At 20.5% G+C, this 24,292-nt stretch overlaps 5 protein-coding genes and 2 pseudogenes across 5 annotated transcripts, besides 2 other annotated features; all 7 read left to right on the top strand.

Annotated features, from left to right (window-relative positions):
- Positions 1 to 1,056: 1,056 nt before the first annotated feature.
- PY17X_0217900 lies at positions 1,057 to 1,954 on the top strand (annotated as a pseudogene).
- Positions 1,057 to 1,954: a sequence feature (PIR protein, pseudogene;~YIR protein, pseudogene).
- Positions 1,955 to 4,528: 2,574 nt separating this feature from the next.
- On the top strand, positions 4,529 to 5,615 carry PY17X_0218001 (PIR protein; the record flags this gene model as incomplete). Its single annotated transcript, XM_022956162.1, has 3 exons — positions 4,529 to 4,543; positions 4,677 to 5,426; positions 5,517 to 5,615. The coding sequence occupies 3 exons, from the start codon at positions 4,529 to 4,531 to the stop codon at positions 5,613 to 5,615; spliced, it is 864 nt and encodes a 287-aa protein (XP_022810955.1).
- Positions 5,616 to 7,813: 2,198 nt separating this feature from the next.
- On the top strand, positions 7,814 to 9,009 carry PY17X_0218101 (PIR protein; the record flags this gene model as incomplete). The annotated part of the gene is made up of 3 exons (XM_034637625.1): positions 7,814 to 7,828; positions 7,967 to 8,854; positions 8,944 to 9,009. The coding sequence occupies 3 exons, from the start codon at positions 7,814 to 7,816 to the stop codon at positions 9,007 to 9,009; spliced, it is 969 nt and encodes a 322-aa protein (XP_034493350.1).
- Positions 9,010 to 11,877: 2,868 nt separating this feature from the next.
- Positions 11,878 to 12,970, top strand: PY17X_0218201 (PIR protein; the record flags this gene model as incomplete). Its single annotated transcript, XM_022956151.1, has 3 exons — positions 11,878 to 11,889; positions 12,000 to 12,782; positions 12,884 to 12,970. 3 exons carry the CDS (start codon positions 11,878 to 11,880, stop codon positions 12,968 to 12,970), a joined length of 882 nt encoding a protein of 293 aa, XP_022810953.1.
- Positions 12,971 to 15,520: 2,550 nt separating this feature from the next.
- PY17X_0218301 (PIR protein) lies at positions 15,521 to 16,634 on the top strand (the record flags this gene model as incomplete). The annotated part of the gene is made up of 3 exons (XM_022956145.2): positions 15,521 to 15,535; positions 15,644 to 16,459; positions 16,548 to 16,634. The coding sequence occupies 3 exons, from the start codon at positions 15,521 to 15,523 to the stop codon at positions 16,632 to 16,634; spliced, it is 918 nt and encodes a 305-aa protein (XP_022810952.2).
- Positions 16,635 to 18,985: 2,351 nt separating this feature from the next.
- On the top strand, positions 18,986 to 20,154 carry PY17X_0218401 (annotated as a pseudogene).
- Positions 18,986 to 20,154: a sequence feature (PIR protein, pseudogene;~YIR protein, pseudogene).
- Positions 20,155 to 22,719: 2,565 nt separating this feature from the next.
- PY17X_0218501 (PIR protein) lies at positions 22,720 to 23,888 on the top strand (the record flags this gene model as incomplete). Its single annotated transcript, XM_022956129.2, has 3 exons — positions 22,720 to 22,734; positions 22,872 to 23,738; positions 23,826 to 23,888. 3 exons carry the CDS (start codon positions 22,720 to 22,722, stop codon positions 23,886 to 23,888), a joined length of 945 nt encoding a protein of 314 aa, XP_022810950.2.
- Positions 23,889 to 24,292: the final 404 nt, after the last annotated feature.

A 24,292-nucleotide genomic window follows, 5' to 3' on the forward strand; every position in this document is an offset into this window, starting at 1 on the left:
AAACTAATGTATGAATAAATTTTAAAATTAAGAAATAATTGGTTTAAGAAAAATATATGAAAACAACTTCATTTTATAGACTATAATAAGTTTTCTTATTTGTTAATGGTTAAAATAATGGAAAGTATAATATACAAACTATTATTACAAATCGAATTTATATACTGTGGTTTATTAAGTTTATAATCACCTCGATTAGTCTAACTGCATATTATTTGTTTTTTTAAATTCTGTAAAGATACATAAAATACCCCACTCGAAATTATTCATTAAATGTATTTGTGTATAAAGGAATATTAGGGTGAAAAAAAACTTATTGCACATTATGAAAAATGCTTTTAATTAATATGGATAAATTAAACAGATATAAAACCATGTGTAATATATTTAGAAAAATAAATAACACTAAGTTAATATTTAAGTATTATAATTTAAATAAAATGTATGCTATATTTACTAGAGATAATACTAAAAGATATAATATTCCTTAAAAAATAATAACGAATGTCAATAAATTATATTGGATAATGAGATATAATACATTTTTATTTTTTTATATATTTACAGTTATATAAGGTTGGAATCACTTTATTAAAACTAATATATAATACATCTTGTTCCCATATGTAAACATAAAATACAATTTTATATACTATTATTCCGAGATTACATAGATTTATGTAATGATGTTATTCGTATGATCAAAGCTTTTCAAAAAAATGAAAAATTTAGAAGGTTTATCTAAACTATCATAAAAATAAATATGTTATTCCCCATACACTACTATATTATATACTAATTTAAGATTAACAATATGATTAACTAAAAATTTTATATAGAAAGACACGTAATTGTATAACTTATTTTGGTATAGTATATAGGTTTTATATAAAAATGATACGATGTCATTTAATATGCAGATTAAAAACAAAATTTTATTACAATGTCTAAGTGGTAAATACATTATTTTTAAATAAAAACGATCACCTTAAATTTTATATGATATATTGCCTGTACATTATTATTAAACTTTATTTTAATAAATTTTCTTACTGTATGATATTTCAAAATGTTGATCATCTTTTTAATAAAGACAAATTTTATTTGGATACAATACGTTCGAAAAATGAACCTTACATTTGGTATTCCCCTTTTGGTAGAGAATCAAAAAAATATAAATGTAACAGGATTTTTGATGAACTTAACCCTCTGTGTATGCATTTATTTATTGAAGCATACAAAATTCCTGGAAACATAATGAATTTTAAAAATAACAATAAGGAGTATGTTGGATACATTCTGATGTTGGTAGGATGTATGTTAAGCCTAAAGAATAATGATGGAACCAACAATCTAAAATATTTTTATAGTACATTTATAAATAGTGATGAAAAGTATAATAAGGCTATAAAAGATGCTACTGATTATAAGGATATTATAAATAAAAAAAAAGATTTGATTAATATGGATATGAGAATTATATCTAATATTTATGTAATATGTATAGTGAGTATAAAAAAGAAAATACAGATTGCAAAAATTATTTAAAAAAATCTAAATAATTTGTTGAAAAATATGAAGAACTTAACAAAGATCCCAATATTACTGAAGATAGTCCATGTTATCAAGTATTGTTTACTTAATCAACTGATTATAATAATTTTAAAAAAAATGCAGTAGTGTTAATTGTTCCAAGCTTTCATCCTTCCCAACGATAGAAAAAACACAAACTTCTGAAGTTATTTCATCAAGTTCGTCGATAGCAAATAAATTATTTATAGTTTTATCGACATTTGGTGCAATAGGGATTTTTTTAGGAATTTCTTATAAGGTAAATAATAAGTCAATTAAAAAATATATTCAGCAATGAGTGATTTGTGAATATAGATAAGTTATATATTTATTTTATTTTTTATATTAGTATTCGTTATTTAGGTCTCAGAAACGAGATTAAAAACAATTAAGAGAAAAACTAAAAAAATAAAGAAGAAAATTGATCATTAATATATGATTCGAAGAGTAGTGACTATTTCAGAAACAGTAATAATGATTGGTATATTTAAGAAACAGTATTTGGAAATAAGTAATTTTTGCATAATTTTTATATAGTTTTTATGTTGTGGGTCAGGGTCGTGTTTGTGGGACCCATATTCGGGTTAGGATTAAGTATTATATTGTATTTAATTTTTTATAATTTGAACACTAATTAAATATATGTACCATCCCGTATGTTTAATCACGAAATGAAATTCAAAAGTACAAATATTCAACAAAAAAGGGGCATAAGCTAATATGAAAGGGATCGCATAACATATTTATAAGCTATAATACTTATGTCTAATTAGTTCATATATATTTTATTACTATTTTTGGCTAATATACATAAGAACCATTATTATCTATTATATAAGATTTGTTAACCCAGAGCTATATTGAATCATGAATAAAACAATATGTTTCTTTATATGACAAAATATTTTATTTAGTAAAACTTCTAATTTGTATCAATTATTTTGATTTAAATTTTATTTTGATAACCGAACTGTATAACATTATTATATATCATGGTATAAATTATAATTCGATTCATTTGGAACAATTACCTACATTATAATATACCTTCATATTAATGATTATATTTTTAATGTTAATTAAACACACTACTAATGTATAATAGATAATCATAAAGTATAGATTCATAAAATATCGATCGAAATTCGACGATACAACATTATCTACAACATGATGTTATGCATCTAACATTTTTTGTAATACAACAAAAATCACACTATATATAATATTTTTTAAGTTTTAATTGTATCTACTATTATCTTTTTGTATTCCCTTTATATTTGTATTAAAATTAATTATTATTAATAAAATTTGCTTTATATACATTAATTTATTCCCATAAAGGTATAATATTAAATTATTAACTATTAATTTTTAAACTTTATAGTTTTTAGGTATAAATAAATTAGAAATATATTATATTTAAAATAGTTAAAAGAAAAAATATAAGTATATTAATTAAATTTCATATCATATTGTGTTCTAATAATTATAAATAATATGATAGATATAATGCGTTATTATTATATACCTATACATATACATATAAACTAGTAAAATATTCTACTAATAACCATTATTAAAATATTTCTTTATTGTGGAAACTTCATATAATTAAATATTAATTTTATAGAAAAGACACATACTAATACATTATAAAGGCATAAATGCTATATATTTTGTTAAAGATCCAATTTGGGATATATGGTTTTATATTATAAAAATTTGGATTTATGGAGAAAATGATAACGAATCAATTCATGTTAAATGTCTTTTTATAATTCTATATTAACGCATATTCTATTATAAGTGTTTAATGAAATGTCATTTTTTTAATATAAAATAGCATTTCTTTATCATAGAATTAATAAAATATAGAATTTTTAATAAATTATTTAAATGTATATACATTGATAACAATAACCATAAAACATATAAGATAAAAATGAACAATGTAAAAAATTTAACGAATATTTATCTAAATTTATATATTAAAAGAGAAAATATATCTTATCTCTCTCATCTAAAAGGGCAATATAACAACATAATTAAACATAGTTTTATATATAATTTAAAATTAGCATCAATACTTATTTATATATTAATATTTAATATCTATTAAGTATAATTTTAAAAAAACGTGCATTAAAAGACTTATTTAAGCTTATAAATACGGGTTCAGTTCTAATTGCCGCTTTAACGGTGGAAAAATATGGAAAAAGTTATAAAATTACTAAATAAAGAATACTTCTAAATTGGAATATGTAGGAATAAAAATAAAGTTATAGAACTGATTAAAATGAATTATGAATTTATATGCATTCATTAAAAACAATATAAATTTATATAATTTGCATATAGATGTAAGTAAAATAACTTAATTTGAAAATACTATAATTTTAATAAAACTGTGGTTTATTGTATTAGAAACAAGTATGTAAATATTTAATATATTTAAAAAAATGACTATTTATATACTTTAAGGATTATAGTAATAATATAATTTTTATTTTTTTAGATTTATACAGCATTTAATTTTTTGAAGGACAATTATCAAAACATAAGATATAAACATATTCCTTTTCTATGTTCAAACATACTTTAAATTCTTTATAGAAGGATATCCATTTTTATAATAAAGATATACCAGATGTTAGTAAGAATAACCTTTTTGTATAAAATTTATTACATATATATTTAATAAAAATTGTATTAAGCATCCCTCTATTTAAGGTAACTTAGCTAATTATCATAAACACAAATAAATCCTTTTTTTAGTAATAACATTATTTTATTATTCCATATTAATTTAATTATTGAAAAGCCTATAATATATTTAACTACAGACATCTGTTATATATAGTGTTTAAGTATTTGCGTCACGTATTTGGTGGAGTGTATATAAAAACAGGATGATTGTACCCAATTTACAAATCAAAAATAAAACCCCATTATAATGAATAAGCAAGTGGTATATGCATTTTTTAATAATAATAGTTTCCTTTATATTTTTTTATATTGTATTACATATAAATATCATTAAACTTTATTTTAATAAAATTTTTAATAATTCGCGTTTTTATTGTTTTTAAATGTTTTTTTAGTGTGAAAAGTTCCAAGTTATAAGGAACGCGATTTTAGATGAAGTGGACAGTAAAAGAAACTATCAATTTAAAAATGAAAATTTTTTAAATAGTTATTGTGATAATGGATCATGTGATGGTTCTTTCGATAAAATTAGTGCTGGATGTTTATATTTGTTTGATGCGTTCTTTGGGGGTTATAAACCGTTTAATGATGTTGCAAATAGAAACATCAATATTGTTGATTACATTTTGATATGGTTAAGGTATATGTTAGACCTTACCAGAATTGGAGAAAACGACAATATAGACCCTTTTTATGAAATATATATATATAATGTTAAGAAGTATAATGAGAAAATAGATGGTGTTAGTGGTTATCAGAATTATAAGGATCTTATCGATATAAAAAAAAATTTGATGAGTATTGATATTAAAGCTATGTCTAAATTTTATGATGCATTTATATTATTATGTGACATTTGTACTGGGGTTGATGAAAACAGCTCAAAATGCGATAATAATTTAGAAAAAGCTAAAAAATTTGCTAAAAAATATGATGAGCTTAATGAAGATTATAATAATGGTAGAGACAACCCCTATAATCAATTATTATCTACATTATCATATGATTATTATAATTTTCAAAGTATATGTAATGATTTTCCATTACTTCCAACATATTCACGAAAATTTGTAATAAAAAGCACACTAATTTCAATTGGATTTATATTTGTTGCCGTATCAATTTTCTTGGGAATTGCATATAAGGTAAATAATAAGTCAATTAAGCAATATATTCAGCACTGATTAATTTGTGAATATAAATAAATTATACATTTTTTAAAATTTTTATATTAGTATTCGTTACTTGGATTTCGGAAACGATCTCAAAAGCAATGTTTAAGAGAAAGAATAAAAAATATAAAGAAGAAACTGATCATTAATAAATTATTCTGAATATGACGATTGATGTATTTTAAGAAACTGTCTATTTGGAAATAATTTTTGTATAATTTTTATATAGTGTTTATGTTGTGGGACCCATATTGGGGTTAGGGCTAAGTATTATATCTTTATTTAATTTTTTATAAGTTGAACACTAATTAAATTTACATATCATTCCGTATGTTTAATCACAAGATGATGTTCAAAATATGTACCCCACAAATGGGTACTGCTATTAATATGAAAGAGGTTACAAACATATTTATAGGTTATAATATATATAATTGAGTGTTAATATATATTTAATATGATTAAAGTAAAATAACTATATTACATATATTAATTCATATTATTCTATATCACAATTGCCTATATAAAAGTTAATATTTTGTTATATTGAATTATGCATATCATAATATGTTTCTTTATTTAATGAAAATTTTATTTAGTAAAACTTATTATTTGTGACATATTTATTTTAATTTAAATCATGTTACCCAACTGAACTGTGTAATAATATTATTTTCAGAGTATAATTATAATTCGATTCATAATAATGATTATATTTTTAATGTTAATTAAGCACAGTGGTAATATAAAATAATAGATAATCATAAAATATAGATTCATAAATATCGATCGAGAATCGACAATATAACATAATCTATAAATTATTGTTATTCTTCTAACATTTTTTGAAGTTGTAATTGTATTAATAGAAGTTGCTTCATACGCTTTAATTTATTTATCATAAAGGTATAATAGTAGATTAATCAGTATAAATTTAAAAATTTTATATTTTAAGGTATAAATATATTATATTTTAAAATAGTTAAAAAATAAAATATAAATATATTAATAAAGTTTAATATTATAGATATGATGCATTATTATATGCCTATACATGTAATCTAGTAAATTACCAATAGTTAATATTGAAATATTATTTTATTGTGAAACCTTCATATAATTAAATATTAATTTTATCGAAAAGACATAATAATACATTATATATTTGTTAATGATTCAATTTGGAACTTGTAGTTTTATATTCTAAAAATATGGATTAATGGAGAAATTGTTAAATACTTAATTAATATTAAATATCAGTTTATTATTCCATATTATATTATCATAGTTTTTTGTAGAATTAATAAAATATAGTATTTTTAACAAATTATTTGAATGTATATACATTGATAACTAAACAAATAAAATATATAAGATAAAATGAATTATGTAGAACATTTAATGAGTATTTATCTAAATTTATATATTAAAATAGCAATATATCTTATCTCTCTCCTCTTAAAGGTAATATAACAACCTAATTAAACATAGTTTTCTATTATACTTTAAAATTTGCATCAATACTTATTTATTTGTTAATATTTACTAAGCATTATTTTTAAAATAATATGCATTCAAAGGCTTATTTAAGCTTATAAATACGGATTCAGTACAAATTGTTTTAAAGAATGGAAAAGATGGCAAAATATATTATGAAATTATCCAATAAGGTATATTGGAATAAAAATAAAGTTATTGGACTCATTAAAATGGATTATGAATTTATCTACATTCATTAAAAACAATATAAAATTATTTAATTTTCATAGAAAATGTAGCATGTAACTTAATTTGAAAATACTATAATTCTAATAAACATGGTATATAGTATTAGAAGTAAATATATAAAAGTTTAATATATTTTAAAAAATGACTATTTATATATTTAAGGATTATAGTAATAATATAATTACATATTTTTTAGATTTATACAGTATTTAAGTTTTTGAAAGACAATCATTAAAACATAAGATATAAATATATTCCATTTCTATCTTAAAACGTACTTTAAATTCATTATAAAAATATATCAATTTTTATAATAAAGTTATACCAAATGTTAGTAAGAATAGTCTTTTTTTGTATATAATGCATCATATATTTAATCAAAAGTTTATTAAGCACCCCTCTATTTAAGGTAATTTAGTTAATTATCATGAACAGAAATAAAACCTTTTTTTAGTAATAATATTATTTTATTATTCTATATTAATTTAATTATTGAAAAAATTATAATATATTTAACTACAGACAATTGTCATATATAGGGTTATAATATCAGCGTTACATATTTGATATAGTATATATAAAAACAGAATGATTTTATTCAATTTACAAATCAAAAATAAAATCCCATTATAATGAATACGCAAATGGTATATGCATTTTTTTAAAAAATAATAGTTTCCTTTACATTTTTTTATATTGTATTATATATAAATACCATTAAACTTTATTTTAATAAAATTTTTAATAATTCGCGTTTTTATTAATTGTTTTTAAATGTTTTTTAGTGTAAAGAGTTCCAGGAAGTAAGGAACTCGATTTCCGATGAATCGGAATATAAAGGAATCCATGAATTTGGTGATTATCACTTTTTAAATAAGTATTGTGATAGTAATCAATGTCATAGCGATTACGATAGAATAAGTGCTGGATGTTTATATTTGTTGGATCAATTATATAAGGATTCTGGTGTGATACCCTCTCCAAAAAATAGTAACCCCTATATTGTTGATTACATTTTGATATGGTTAAGTTATATGTTAAACCTGATAAACAGTAAAGAAGACAATATAACGGGTTTTTATAGTGCACATATAAATAGCTGTGATAAGTATAAGACGGAAATAAGCGAATTAAAGAATCATGATCATGATTATGGTAATTATAATTATAAGGGTCTTATAGATAAAAGAAAGGAATTTTTGTATATGGATAGTAATATTGTACCTAAATTTTATGAAGCATTTAAATTATTATGTAATTTGTATAATGAACTTGATTATAGCAATAAAAATTGCGAGAAATATTTGGAAGATAATAATGATTTTTTTAAAAAATATCAAGAATTTGAGCAAGATACTAGTATTACTGATAGAAGTCCATATAAAGAAATGTTGTTCACTTTATCAACTGATTATAATGATTTTAAAAAGGAATGTAACGGTATTTTATCCTCTCTATCGGAAAAAACAAAAGAAAAACATGGACAAATTTCTGCACAATATGTAGAAAGTTTTGGACAAGATGCAGATAGTTCTGGACAAGATGTAGATAGCTCTGGACAAGGTGTAGATAATTATGATGTTGCATCATCAAGTTCATCGATAGTAAGCAAATTAATTCCAGTTTTATTGATATTTGGTGCAATACCAATTTTTTTGGGAATTTCTTATAAGGTAAATAATAAGGAATTAAAAAATTATTTTCATTATATATATGTAAACTTTAACAAAAAAATCATACGTTTCTTAACACTTTATATTAGTATTCGTTATTTGGATTTCGGAAACGATCTCCAAAACAACATTTAAGAGAAAAGCTAAAAAAATAAAGAAGAAAACTGATCATTAATATGTGATTCAAAGAATAGTGATTATTTCAGGAATAGTAATAATTATTTATATATTTTAAGAAAATGTCTATTGGGAAGTAATTTTTGCATAATTTTTATATAGTTTTTATGTTGTGTGACCCATATTCGGGTTAGAGCTAAGTATTACATTGCATTTAATTTTTTATAATTCGAGCACTAATTTAATATATGTTTCATCCCGTATGTTTAATTTCGAGATGAAGTTAAAAATATGTACTGCCAAAGGAGCATTGCCATTAATATGAAAAAGGCTACATCACATTTGTTCATAAATTATAATATATATAATTTAGTGTTCATATCGATTTAATATGATTAAAAAAAAATGTCCATATTGCATATATTAATTCATATTATGATATATCATAATTATTTATTATATAAGACTTGCTAATCATAATTATATTGAATTATGCATTACGCAATATAAAATATCTTTCTTTACTTGATAAAACATTTTATTTATTCAAACTTATAATTTGTATCATATTTGTTTTAAATTAAATTATATTACGCCAACATAACTTTAATAATAACATTATATATGAAGTTGGGTATGAATTATAATAAAATTCATTTTGACTATTCATCTACATTATAATATATATTCGGATTAACATGTGTTTTTAACATTAATTAAACATATCACCAATGTATAATAGATAATCATAAAATATAGATTCATAAAATACCGATCGATATTCGATAATACAGCGTTATCTATAAAAGGCATTTTATGCATCTAACATTTTTAATAATCAATAAAATATGCATATTAATAAAAAAGTACATTATAGATATATGTATATTATCCTTTTATTTTTCGATTATATATAGTTTCATTTTATGCTAAAGTATTAAATTTAAATTATAGGAATAGTTCTATATACATTAATTTATTTACTATAAAGATATAACATTAGATTAATCATTATTAATTTTTAACCTTTATAGTTTTTAAGTATAAATATGTTACATTTAAAATTTTTAAAAAAATAAAATATAACTATATTAATAAATTTTCATATCATATTTTGTTCTAATAATTATAAATAATATGATAGATAGAATAGCGTTATTATTATATATTTATGCATATAATTTAATAAAATGCTCTACTAATAACTAATATTGAAATATTGTTTTATTGTGGAAACTTCATATAATTAAATACTAATATTAATTTTATCGAAAAAGCAAATAATAATTAATTTAATTTGAACTAATATTATTTTTATTAGGTTATAATATATAAATTAATAAATATGTATTATAAATATATCGTTTTACGAGATAACATATATGTTCTAAAATGTTATACTTTAGACAATGAATCACGTACATATCATACATTGATTTAAAGTATTTATATTAAGGGAATTAATTATTCCGTTGTACTATACAGTGATCTATCAGTAACAATAATAATAGTAATAACAATAAATAAAGTATTAGATACGAACAAATCATTAAATTCATTTGATTCGAATATGTTGATATATATTAATTATATATATTATTAAACTTGTAATAAGAATAAAATTGTATGCATACAGGATAAAATGAAATATTATAACATTCATTTAAATATGCTTTAATGCGATAATATTAGAATTAACACTTTCAAGCAAAATAATATTAATAATTCTATAGTTTACTTAAAAATATAGTTTATTGTAAATACAAAAGCAAACCATATATTTAGAAATTAATAACTCTAAGTTATTTTTAATGAATAATTTTAATATATACATACATGAGTTAAAAGGTTTAATGGTAAAAAATATAATTAAACTATGCAAATAAGTAAATCTTATATGGCTACATCCTTGTCTTAAAAAATCATACTTCCCTTATCTCTCCTCTCAAAGTGCAATATACCAACCTAGTACACATAATTTTCTATTATAATTAAAAATTTTCATCAATACGTATTTATGTGTTATATATTTAATATTTACTAAGTATCATCTTAAAAACAATATGCATTAAAATACTTATATAAGCTTATAAATACGGGTCCAATGCTAATTCTCGTTTTAAACCGTGGGAAATATGTGCAAAATATATTATAAAATTACTCAATGAGGTATATTTATAAATTGAAGTATATAGGAATAAAAATAAAGTTATTGAAAATGTTAAAATATAATTGGAATGTATATATATTAATTAAAAGTAATATTAAAATCATGTATATGCAATTAAAAAAGGGAACAATGTAACTTATTTTGTAAATGTTATAATTTTAGAAAAAATGCATTATATATTATAAGAAATAACTATATAATTATTTAATATTTTTTAAAAAATAAATATTTATACACTTTTAAGGATTATAGTAATAATATAATTTTTTATTTTTTAGATTTATAAAGTATATTAGTTTTGGGGTACCATTCATTAAAACAAAAGAAATGACGTTTATTTTCTATAAAAAGCATATATATAAGAAGATATATTCTAAATTCATTACAATGTTACTTTATTTTTTATAACAATGCTCATATGCGTGCTATTAAGGATAACAGTTTATCCAGAATTGTATTATATATACATATGATAATAAATGTTTAAACAAGCCCCAAAATAAGGTAGTTTATCTAATTATCATAAACAAAAATATAATATTCTTTTAGTAATAATATTATATCATTATTCCATATTAATTTTAAATTTAAATTAATAATAATAATAAAAATATTTTTATCTACAAATAATTACTGTATATAGGGTTAAATAATTGTATTACCTATTTTAGTATATATATATAAAACTAATATGATACCCTCTTAATCTAGAGATTATAAATTATATTTTAGCATAATGGATGATTCTGTAGTATGTACACTTTTTGATATTATATTCCCTATAAACTTCATTAAGTTTTATTTTAATAACACTTTCTTAATACATATTTTTATCATTTTTTTTAAATGATTTTTTAGTGTTCATACTTTGATATTTTGAGGAAGCATTTACCCGATGAATTAAGTGAAAAGGCAGAAACTGACCTAGAAAATATTAGTGATTTCAATAATTATTGCCCTAATAAAAACTGCAATACTGAACTCGAAAAAACTACGGTTGGATTTTTATGGTTACTTGGACAATATTTTACTAAATACCCAATTAAAGGTGATAATGTATATAATACTGAACCACTTTTTCTATATATTATTTTATGGTTAAGTTACAAATTAAACCAAAACTCAGAGAATAATACCACCAAAATAAACGAATTTTATACTAAACATGTAAATAATAATAGTAAATATAGTAAATTTATAAATGATTCCAGTAAATTTACAGATATTAAGGAATTCATAAATAAACAAAATTATTTGTTGAATATTAATATTAAAGATCTGTCTAAATTTTATGATGTATCCAAATTAATATGTACCATGTATAGTAATGTTACAACGAACACAGATAAACGCATACTGTTAAATAATGCAAATGAATTTGTTAACAAATATCAAGAACTTAATAGAGATTCTAATAATATTGATGGCAGTTCATATAAACAAATATTGTCTGCTTTATCAGATGATTATAATAAATTAAAAAATAAAAATAGCAGTATTACACCTCTTCCAGATATAACAGCAGACGTTTCTGCACAAATATCTAGAGTTATATCATCAAGTTCGTCGACAGGAAAGAAATTATTTACAGTTTTATCGATATTTGGTGCAATATCGTTTTTTTTAGGAATTTCTTATAAGGTAAATAATAAGAAATTAAAAAATATAATATTTAAAAATTATTTTCATTATATATATGCAAACGTCAACAAAAATATACGTTTCTTAACATTTTATATTAGTATTCGTTGTTTGGATTTCGGAAACGAGCTCAAAAACAATATTTAAGAGAAAAAATAAAAAAAATAAAGAAGAAAATGAATCATTAATATATGATTCGAAGAGAGTGAATATTTCAGGAATAGTAATAATGATTTATATATTTTAAGAAACTGTCTATTGGGAAGTAATTTTTGATCATAGTTTTTATATTGTTTTTATTTTGTGGGCCAAGGTTGTGTTTGTGGAACTCATGTTCGGGTTATGGATAAGTGTTATATTGTATTAATTTTTTATAATTTGAACACTAATTAAATATATGTACCATCCCGTATTCTTAATCACGAGATCATGTTTAAAAGTCCAAATATGCAACCCAAAAGTGGATATAACCATTAATGTGGAAGGGGTTACATAACATATTTTATAAATTATAATATATATATAATTGAGTGTTCATGCCGATTTAATATTATTAAAATAAAATGTCTATATTGCATATATTAATTCATATTATGATATATCATAATTATTTATTATATAAAGCTTGTTAATCATAATTATAATGAAATATGCATATTATAATATGTTTCTTTATTTAATGAAAATTTTATTTAGTAAATCGTATTATTTGCATCATATTTATTTTGATTCAAATCATATTTTTATAACCGAACAGTATAATAATTTTATATATCGGAGTATAATTATAATTTGATTCATTTGGAACAGTATCCTACATTATAATATATCTTCAGGTTAATGAGTATATTTTTATTGTTAATTAAACATTTACCAATATATAATAGGTAGTCAAAAAAATATAGATGCATGGCATATCGATATAAAATCGACAATACAACGATATCTATAAAAGATGTTTTATGCATCTAACATTTTTAATAATCAATAAAAATATGCATATTAATAAAAAAAAAATTATAGATATATGTATACTATCCTTTTAATTTTCGATTATATATAATATAATTTTATGCTAAAGTTTTAAATTCAAATAATAGAAATAGTTTATATATTTCAATTTATTTCCCATAAAGTCATAATATTAGATTAATCACTATTAATTTTTAAACTTTATAGTTTTGGGGTATAAATATATTACATTTAAAATTGTTAAAAAAAATATAAGTATATAATAAAATATAATAATATAGTTTGTTATAATAATTGTAAATAATTTGATAGATATAATATCGTTATTATTATATACCTATACATATAATCTAATAAATACTATACTAATAACTAATATTGAAATATTATTTTATTGTGAAATCTTCATATAATAAAATATTAATATTATCGAAAAGACAAATAATAATACATTATAAAGGTATCAATGTTATATATTTTGTTAACGATCCAATTTGAGATTTGTAGTTTTATATTATAAAAAATTGGATAAATAAAGAAAGGGTTAAAGATTCAAATCATGTTAAATATCTTTTTATTATTCCATATTAGCATGTATTATATTATCATTGTTTAATGAATCATCTTTTGTATTATAAATTAGGATTTTTTTACCATAGAATTAATATAATATAGAATTTTAATAAATTATTTGAATGTATATACATTGATAACTATAGCAATATAATATATAAGATAAAATTAACTATACAGAACAATTAGCGAATGGTTATCTAAATTTATATATTAAAAGAGCAAAGATATCTTATCTCTCTCCTCTTAAAGTGAAATACAATAACTTAATTAAACATAGTTTTCTATTATACTTTAAAATTTGCATCAATACTTATTTATATGCTAATATATAATATTTACTAAGTGTGGTTTTAAAAACTATTTACATTCAAAGGGGTATTTAAGCTTATAAATAGCATAAGTACGGATTCAGTACTAATTGGTGTTTTAAACTATGGAAATGATACGCGAAATATATTCTATAATTATCTAATACGGAATATTTATAAATTAAAGTATATAGAAATAAAAATAATGTTATAAGATTCATTAAAATGAATTGTGAATTTATTTATATTAAATAAAAAAAATATAAATTATGTAATTTGCATAGAAAGTGGAGTATGCAACTTAATTCGAAAATAATATAATTTTAGAAAAAAACTGTATTATATATTATAAGAAAAAATTATATAAAAATTTAATATATTTTAAAAAACTATTATTTATATACTTTTAAGGATTATAGTAATAATAGAGGATTTTATTTTTTATATTCATGCAATATTTAAGTTTTAGAAGAACAATCATTAAAACATAAAATATAAGTATATTCCTTTTCTATGTTTAAACATACATTAAATTATTTATAAAAGTATATATATTTTTATAAAAGAGTTTTACCAGATGTTAGTAAGAATAACATTATTTTTATAAAATGCATCGTATTTATATTTAACTAAAATGTATTAAGCAACCCTCTATTTAAGGTAATTTAAATAATTGTCACAAAAAGAAATAAAACTTTCCTTTAGTAATAATATTATTTTATTATTCTATATTAATTTAATTATTGAAAAACTTATAATATATTTAACTACAGACAGTTGTTATATATAGGGCCAAAGTATTTGCGTCACATATTTGGGGGAGTGTATATAAAACAGCATTATTTTACTCAATTTACAAATCAAAAATAAAATACCATCATAATGAATAAAGAAGTGGTATATGCATTTTTGATATTGTATTACATATAAATATCATTAAACTTTATTTTAATAAAATGTTCAATAATATACATTTCTAATATTTGTTTTTAAATGTTTTCTTAGTGTAAAAAGTTTACGAGTATATGGGAATTTTTCCCCGATACATTAGATAAAGGAGAATATAAATTTAATGATAATAATTTTTTAGATAGTTATTGTGGTGGTAATAAGTGTGATAGTGCTTTCGAAAGAATTGCTGGTGGATGTTTATATCTTTTTATGCAAATATTTGGAACTTCTGAATTGTTTACGTCTGTTGCAAATAATAACATCAATATTGTTGATTACATTTTGATATGGTTAAGTTATATGTTAAACCTAAAGGAACAAACAGGAAATGATAACAATCTACAATTTTTTTATAATACAACTATAAATAATGATAGGTATCAAAAGACTATAACTGGCGTTGAAAATTATTATGAAAATTATAAGAATCTTATAGATAAAAAAAAATATTTTTTGGGTATGGATAAAAAAATTATATCTAATTTTTATGAAGCATTTAAATTATTATGTGAAATGTATGCTGAATTTGATGATAAAACACCATATTGCACAAAAAGTTCAGAAAATGCTAACAAATTTGTTAAAAAATATAATGAACTTAATAAAGATCATAGTATTACTGGAAATATTTCCTATAATCAACTATTGTCTACTTTATCAAAAGATTATGATAATTTTATGAATAAATATAATAATACACAATGTTCCAAATCTTCACCTCTTCCAACGATAGAAACAACAGAAAATTTTGCACAACAAATTTTACAAAGTTCTGAGGATACATCATCAAGTTCATCGGCAACAAACAAATTATTTACAGTTTTATCGATATTTGGTGTAATAGCATTTCTTTTAGGAATTTCTTACAAGGTAAATAATAAGGAATTATAAATTATTTTCATTATATATATGCAAACATTAACAAAAAAATCATATGTTTCTTAACATTTTTTATTAGTATTCGTTATTTGGATTTCGGAAACGATTTCAAAAACAAAAATTAAGAGAAAAAATAAAAAATATAAAGAAGAAAATGAATCAATAAAATATGATTCAAAGAGAGTGACTATTTCAGGAATAGTAATAATGGTTGATATATTTTAAGAAACTGTCTATTTCGAAGTAATTTTTGCATAATTTTTATATAGTTTTTATGTTGTGGGGGTTGAAGTTATGTTTGTGGAACCCACGTTCGGGTTAGGGCTATGTATTACATTGCATTTAATTTTTTATAATTCGAACACTAATTAAATATATGTATCATTCCGTATGTTTAATTTCAATAAGAAGTTCAAAAGTCCAAATATACAACCATAAGGGGAATAATATAATATGAAAGAGGTCACATACCATATTCCCCATAAAGTATAATATATACAATTGTGTGTTTATACCGATTTAATATGATTAAAATAAAATGTCTATATTGCATATATTAATATATATATTGATTATATATTAATTTATATTATGCTTTATCACAATTGCCTATTATATAAACCTTGATAACCCAAATCTATATTCAATTATGAATATAATCATATGTTTCTTTATTTTATGAAAATTTTATTTAGTAAAACTTATAACTTGTATCATATTTATTTTAATTTAAATCATGTTATACAACTGAACTTTAATAATAGATAAACATAAAATATAGATTCATAAATATCGATCGAGAATCGACAACGTAACATAGTCTATAAAAGATTGTTATGGTTCTAACATTTTTAGTAATCAATAAAAATATGCATATTAATAAAAAATTAAATTATAGATATATGTATACTATCCTTTAAAATAACAATTATGTATAGTATCATTTTATGCTAATGTTTTAAATTCAAACAATAGAGATACTTATATATACATTAATTTATTTACCATAAAGGTATAATATTATATTAGTCACTTTAATTTTTAATCTTTATAGTTTTTAAGTATAAATATATTACATTTAGAATTGTTAAAAAATAAAATATAAGTATATTAATAAATTTTTTATCATATTTTATTATAATAATTATAAATAATATGATAGATAGAATAACATTAACATTATATACCTATACATATAAACTGGCAAAATATTATTCAATAACTAATATTGAAATATTGATATATTGTGAAACCTTCTTATAATTAAATACTGATATTAATTTTATAGAGAAGGCAAATAATAATACATTATAATGGTATTAATGTTATGTTTTTGTTAAAGGTTCAATTTTGAATATGGGGTTTTATATTCAAAAAAAATAGATAAATAAAAAAACTGTTAAAGAATCAATTATGTTAAATATCATTTTATTATTCCATATTAACGCATATTATATTGTCGTTGTTTTACCATAGAATTCATAAAATATAGAATTTTTAATAAATCATTTGAATGATATACATTAACTATAACAGTAGAATATATAAATTAAGTATGTAGAATATTTACCGAACATTTATATAAATATATATATTAAAGAGCTAATATATCTTATCTCTCTCCTATTAAAGTGCAATATAAGAACCTAATTAAACATAGTTTTATATTATACTTTAAAATATCATCAGTAGGTATATATGTTTAATATTTACTAAGTATTATTTTGAAAACAATCTACATATAAAAACTTATTTAAGCTTGTAAATACGGGTTCAATGCTAATTGTTGTTTTAAAGAATGGAAAAGATGGCAAAATATATTATAAAATTCCCAATAAAGTATATTGGAATAAAAAAGGTTATCGGATTCATTAAAATTATTTTTTAATTTATCTACATTCATTAAAAACAATATAAATTTATATAATTTGTATAGAGACGTAAGTAACATAACTTAATTTGAAAATACTATAATTTTAATAAAACATTGTATATAGTATTAGAAGAAAATATATAAAAGTTTAATATATTTTAAAAAATGACTATTTATATATTTTAAGAGTTATAGTAATAATAGATTTATTAATCCTTACATATTTACAGGGTCATGGATATAAATCTATTTGTTAAAGCATGATAAACAAATTTGTATTTTTCTATATTAAGACATTATATAAGGGGATGCATTTTAAACTTATTACAAAATTACTTAAATTTTTATAATGGATATTATTAATAATTATGAATTTCAGCATAAATTATTTTATACATATGACCAAAGTAAATATCTCCAATTTAAGGCAATTTAGCTAATTTCAATAAATTATATATAAACTTACTATGATGTTATTATTGTATTATTACTTTACATTAATTTTTAATTAATATAAAAATAAAATGTGATTAACTACAGATAATTGTTATATAGAGAATCCGAGTTTACGTCCCTATTTTGATGCAGTATATATGAAATTAATATGATGTACTTAATTTATAGTTCAAAAATAATTTTCCAATATGTTGACTAGTAAAGTGGTACATACAATTTCTTGAATAAAAATGTTTGTTATTACACATTTTTGATATTGTATTATCTATAAATTAATAATAAGTTCATTTTAATAGACATTTTTATTTGATTTTTTAAAATTGTTTCTTAGTGTGGAGAGTTTGGTACTATATGGAAGTTTTTTCCTGATGAATTGACGAATTCTGGAGAATATAATTTTAGAGTTGGATCGCTCAATAGCTACTGCCCTAATAGAAAATGTGAAAATGATATCGATAAGATTAATGCTGGATGTTTATGGTTATTTAAACAATTTTATGGAAGTCCATATAATTTTTCGAGTAATGCAAATGGAAATATGAGTATTGCTACATACATTATGACATGGATAAGTTATAAGTTAAATCAAAAACCACAAAAGGAAATCAGTAATTTACCGATTTTTATAGTAAACATATACAAAATGCAGAGGAGTATAATAAATTTATAGGTGACATTACGGAATATACAAGTTATAATGATCTTATAAATCAAAAAAATAAATTGATGGATATTGATATTAGTGATATGTCTAAATTTTATAGTTTATTTAAAATCTTATGCGATGTGATTAGCAATGCTGATAAGCAAAACGTTAGAAAAACGTATTTAGAATATGCTGAAGAATTTGTTACTGAATATCAAAAACTCATTAATAATAATAATACTGGTACTGAAGACAGTTCATATAGTCAACTATTGTCTACATTATCAAATGATTATGTTAAGTTTGGAAAAAACCAAATTGGTGATACATCAATAAATCTTCCTTCACTACCAACAGAAAAAACAGTTGAAAATATTGACATATCAGAATCTAAAGAAACAATAATTGTCTCCTCGAGTGGAACGCCAGAATCAAGTTCTAAAGCTAAAATATCAGATTCGGATTCAACATTACCAAGTCCATCACAAGTAAATAAATTAATTTTAATTCCAATTATATTTGTTGCAACATTAATTTTATTAGGAATTGCATATAAGGTAAATAATAACTCAATTTAAAATATATTCACATTGAATAATTTATGAATATAAATAAATTATACATTTTTTTTATTTTTTACATTAGTATTCGTTATTTGGATTTCGGAAACGATCTCAAAAACAACATTTAAGAAAAAAGATAAAAACATAAAGAAGAAAATGGATTATTAATATATAATTCGAAGAATAGTGACTATTTTAGGAATAGTAATAATGATTTACATATTTTAAGAAACTGTCTATTTGGAAATAAGTAATTTTTGATTATAATTTTTATATAGCTTTTATGCTATGGGTCAGGATTGAGGTTATATTTGTGGAACCCATATTGGGTTAGGGGTAAGTATTATATCTTTATTTAATTTTTTATAATTTGAACACTAATTAAATATATATACCATCCCGTATGTTTAATCACGAAATGAAGTTCAAAAGTTCAAATATGCAACTAAAAAGGGCATAATCTAATATGAAAGGGGTTGCATAACATATTTTATAAGTTATAATACTTATTTCTAATTCGTTCATATATATTAAATGTGGCAATATTATAACTTCGAATTATATATGTATTGCTAATTTGGGGCTAACTATATTTAAGAGCCCTTATTATATATTATATAAGACTTGTAAACCCAGAGTTATATTGAATTATGTATATCATAATGTATTTCTTTATTTGATGAAACATTTTATTTAATAAACTTATAATTTGTATAATGTTTGTTTTAATTTAAATTATGTTATCCAACTGAACTGTAATAATAGGATTATGTATGAGGTTGGGTATGAATTATAAGATGATTCATTTTGAATATTCATCTACATTACAATATAGATTCATATTAATACGTTGGTTTTTAAGATTAATTAAAGATATTACCAATATATAATAGGTAGTCATAAAATATAGATTCATAAAATATAAATCGAGGTTCGACAATACAACGTTATCTATAAAATGCATTTTATGCATCTAGAATTTTTAATAATAAAATAAAAATAGCATTATATTACAATATTTTTGAAAATTTAATTGTAGTTACTATTTTCTTTTTGTATTTTACATTTGTGTTAAAATTAATTAGTATTAATAGAAGTTGATTTATACGCTTTAATTTATCATAAAGGTATAATAGTAGATTAATCACTATTAATTTTTAACCTCTTAGTTTTGAGGTATAAATATATTATATTTTAAAATAGTTAAAAAATAAAATATAAATATTTTAATAAAATTTAATATTTTATTTTGTTCTAACAATTGTAAATAATATGATAGATATAATGTCGTAATTGTTATATGAATATACATACAATCTAGTAAATTATCAATAATTAATATTGAAATATTGTTATATTGTGAAACCTTCATATAATTAAATATTAATATTATCGAAAAAACACATAATAATACATTACAAATGTATCATTTTTGTATATTTGTTAAAGATTCAATTTGTAATTTTTGGTTTTATATTCTAAAAAACTGGACAAAAAAGAAAATTTTAAAGACTCAATTCATGTTAAATCCATTTTACTATTCCATATTAACTCGTATTATATTGTCATTATTTTACCATATAATTAATAAAATATAGAATTTTTAATAAATTATTTGAATGTATATACATTGATAACTATAACAATAAAATATATAAGATAAAAATGAACAATGCAGAACATTTACGAATATTTAACGAAATTTATATACTAAAAGAGAAAATATATCTTATCTCTCTCATCTTAAAGTGCAATATAACAACCTAATTAAACGTAGTTTTATATTATACTTTAAAATTTCTCCAGTAGGCATTTATATGTTATATATTTAATATTAACAGAAAGGCATAATAAATGTTTAATATTTATTATGTATTATTTTAAAACAAATTTACATTTAAATAGAATAATAAGTATGCGTTCATTTCTAATTGTTGTTTTAAAGAATGGAAAGAATGGCAAAATATATTACAAAATTACTCATTAAGGTATACTTCTAAATTGAAGTATATAGAATAAAAATAAAGATATTGGATTCATTAAAATGGATTGTGAATTTATTTTCTTTCATTAAAACAATATAAATTTATGTATATGCAATTAAAAAGGTGAACAATGTAACTTATTTTATAAATGTTATAATTTTAGAAAAGTCTATATTATATATTATAAGAAACAAGTATATAAAAAATTAATCTATCTTATTAAATAACTATTTATATACTTTTAATAATTATAGTAATGATGGGTTTCTTAATTGTTTCTATTTTTGCAGTATATTATTTTTGGGGCACTATTTATTAAAACAAAAGATATAGCGTTGTTTCATTCATACGATGAACCATAAATATAAGTATATATTTTTTAAATTCATAATAAAAGTATATCCATTTTTATAGTAAAATTATTCCAGATGTTAGTAAGAATGCCATTTTTTTGTATAAATGCAGCATATCTATATTTAATCAAAAATGTATTAAGCAACCCTCTATTTAAGGTAATTTAGCTAATTATTATAAAAAGGAATGTAACTTTTCTTTAGTAATATTGTTTTATTATCCTATGCTAATTTCATTATTGAAAAACTTATATATTTAATTACAGACAGTTGTTATATATAGGGTTAAAGTATTAGAGTCACATATTGGAGGCAGCATATATAAAATAGCATGATTTTACTCAAATTACAAATAAAAAATAAAACTCCATTATAATGAATAAGAAAGTGGTATATACATTTTTTAATAATAATAATTTCCTTTACATTTTATGATATTGTATTACATATAAATATCATTAAACTTTATTTTAATAAAATTTGTATTAATTCGCGTTTTTATTAATTGTTTTTAAATGTTTTCTTAGTGTCAACACTTCAATTCTGTATGGATTTATTTTCCCGATGAATTGAAAAATGGAAACTATAATTTTTTATCTAACGGTCAACATTTCAACAAGTATTGCAGTAATAATAGTTGTGATAATAATCTCGAACAAATTAATTCTGCATGTTTATATTTGTTTAATGCATTATTTGGGGATTATAATGTATTTAAAGACAATGCAAAAAAAAACATCGATGTTGTTTATTACATTATTATATGGTTAAGTTATATGTTAAGCCTAAAAGAAGAAAACGGAATCAATAAATTAAACGACTTCTATACTGAGCATATAGAAAAAAATAAGCATTATATTAAAAAAATCGAAAGTATTCATGAATATAAATGTTATAAGGACATCATAGATAAAAAAAAAGAATTGTTGGATATGGATATAAATGATAATATTATATCTGAATTATATGCTACATTTAAATCATTATATGAACTGTATTCTACATTTAGTGAAAACACGTCAAATTGCCCAAAATTCTCGAATAAAGCTAATCAATTTGTTGAAAAATATAAAGTACTAAATAATAATAATAAAGATAGTTCCTATAATAAAATATTGTCTACATTATCAGATGATTATAATAATTTAATAAAAAAATGTAAAGATGCTCAAGGTAGCAATTTTCCACCCCTTCCAGAGATAAAAACAATACAGCCTTCAGTAGAAAGTTCTGGAGATAATTCTGCAGAAAAATCTGAGCAAATTGTACAAAATTCTGAACAAACTGTACATAATTTTGATGTTGCATCATCAAGTTCATCGATAGTAACCAAATTAATTCCAGTTGTGTCGATATTTGCTGCAATATCAATTTTTTTAGGAATTTCTTATAAGGTAAATAATAAGGAGTTAAAATATATTTTCATTAAATATATGTAATCATTAACAAAAACCCATAAGTTTTTTAACATTTTGTATTAGTATTCATTATTTGGATTTCGGAAACGATCTCAAAAACATTTAAGAGAAAAGCTAAAAAAATAAAGAAGAAACTGATCATTAATATATTATTCGAAGAGTAGTGATTATTCCATGAATAGTAATAATGATTAATATATTTTAATAAACTGTCTATTTCGAAGCAATTTTTGCATAATTTTTATATAGTTTTTATGTTGTGGTCCCCATATTCGGGTTAGGGCTAAGTATTACATTGCATTTAATTTTTTATAACTTAAATACTAATTTAATATATGTATCATCCCGTATGTTTAATCACATATAAAGTCTAAATATGCAACCAAAAAGTGGATATAACCATTAATGTGGAAGGGGTTACATAACATATTTTATAAGTTATAATATATATAATTGAGTGTTCATGCCGATTTAATATGATTAAAATAAAATGTCTATATTACATATATTAATTCATATTATGATATATC

The sequence above is a fragment of the Plasmodium yoelii genome, assembly GCF_900002385.2.
Source record: "Plasmodium yoelii strain 17X genome assembly, chromosome: 2".
NCBI lineage: Eukaryota > Apicomplexa > Aconoidasida > Haemosporida > Plasmodiidae > Plasmodium > Plasmodium yoelii.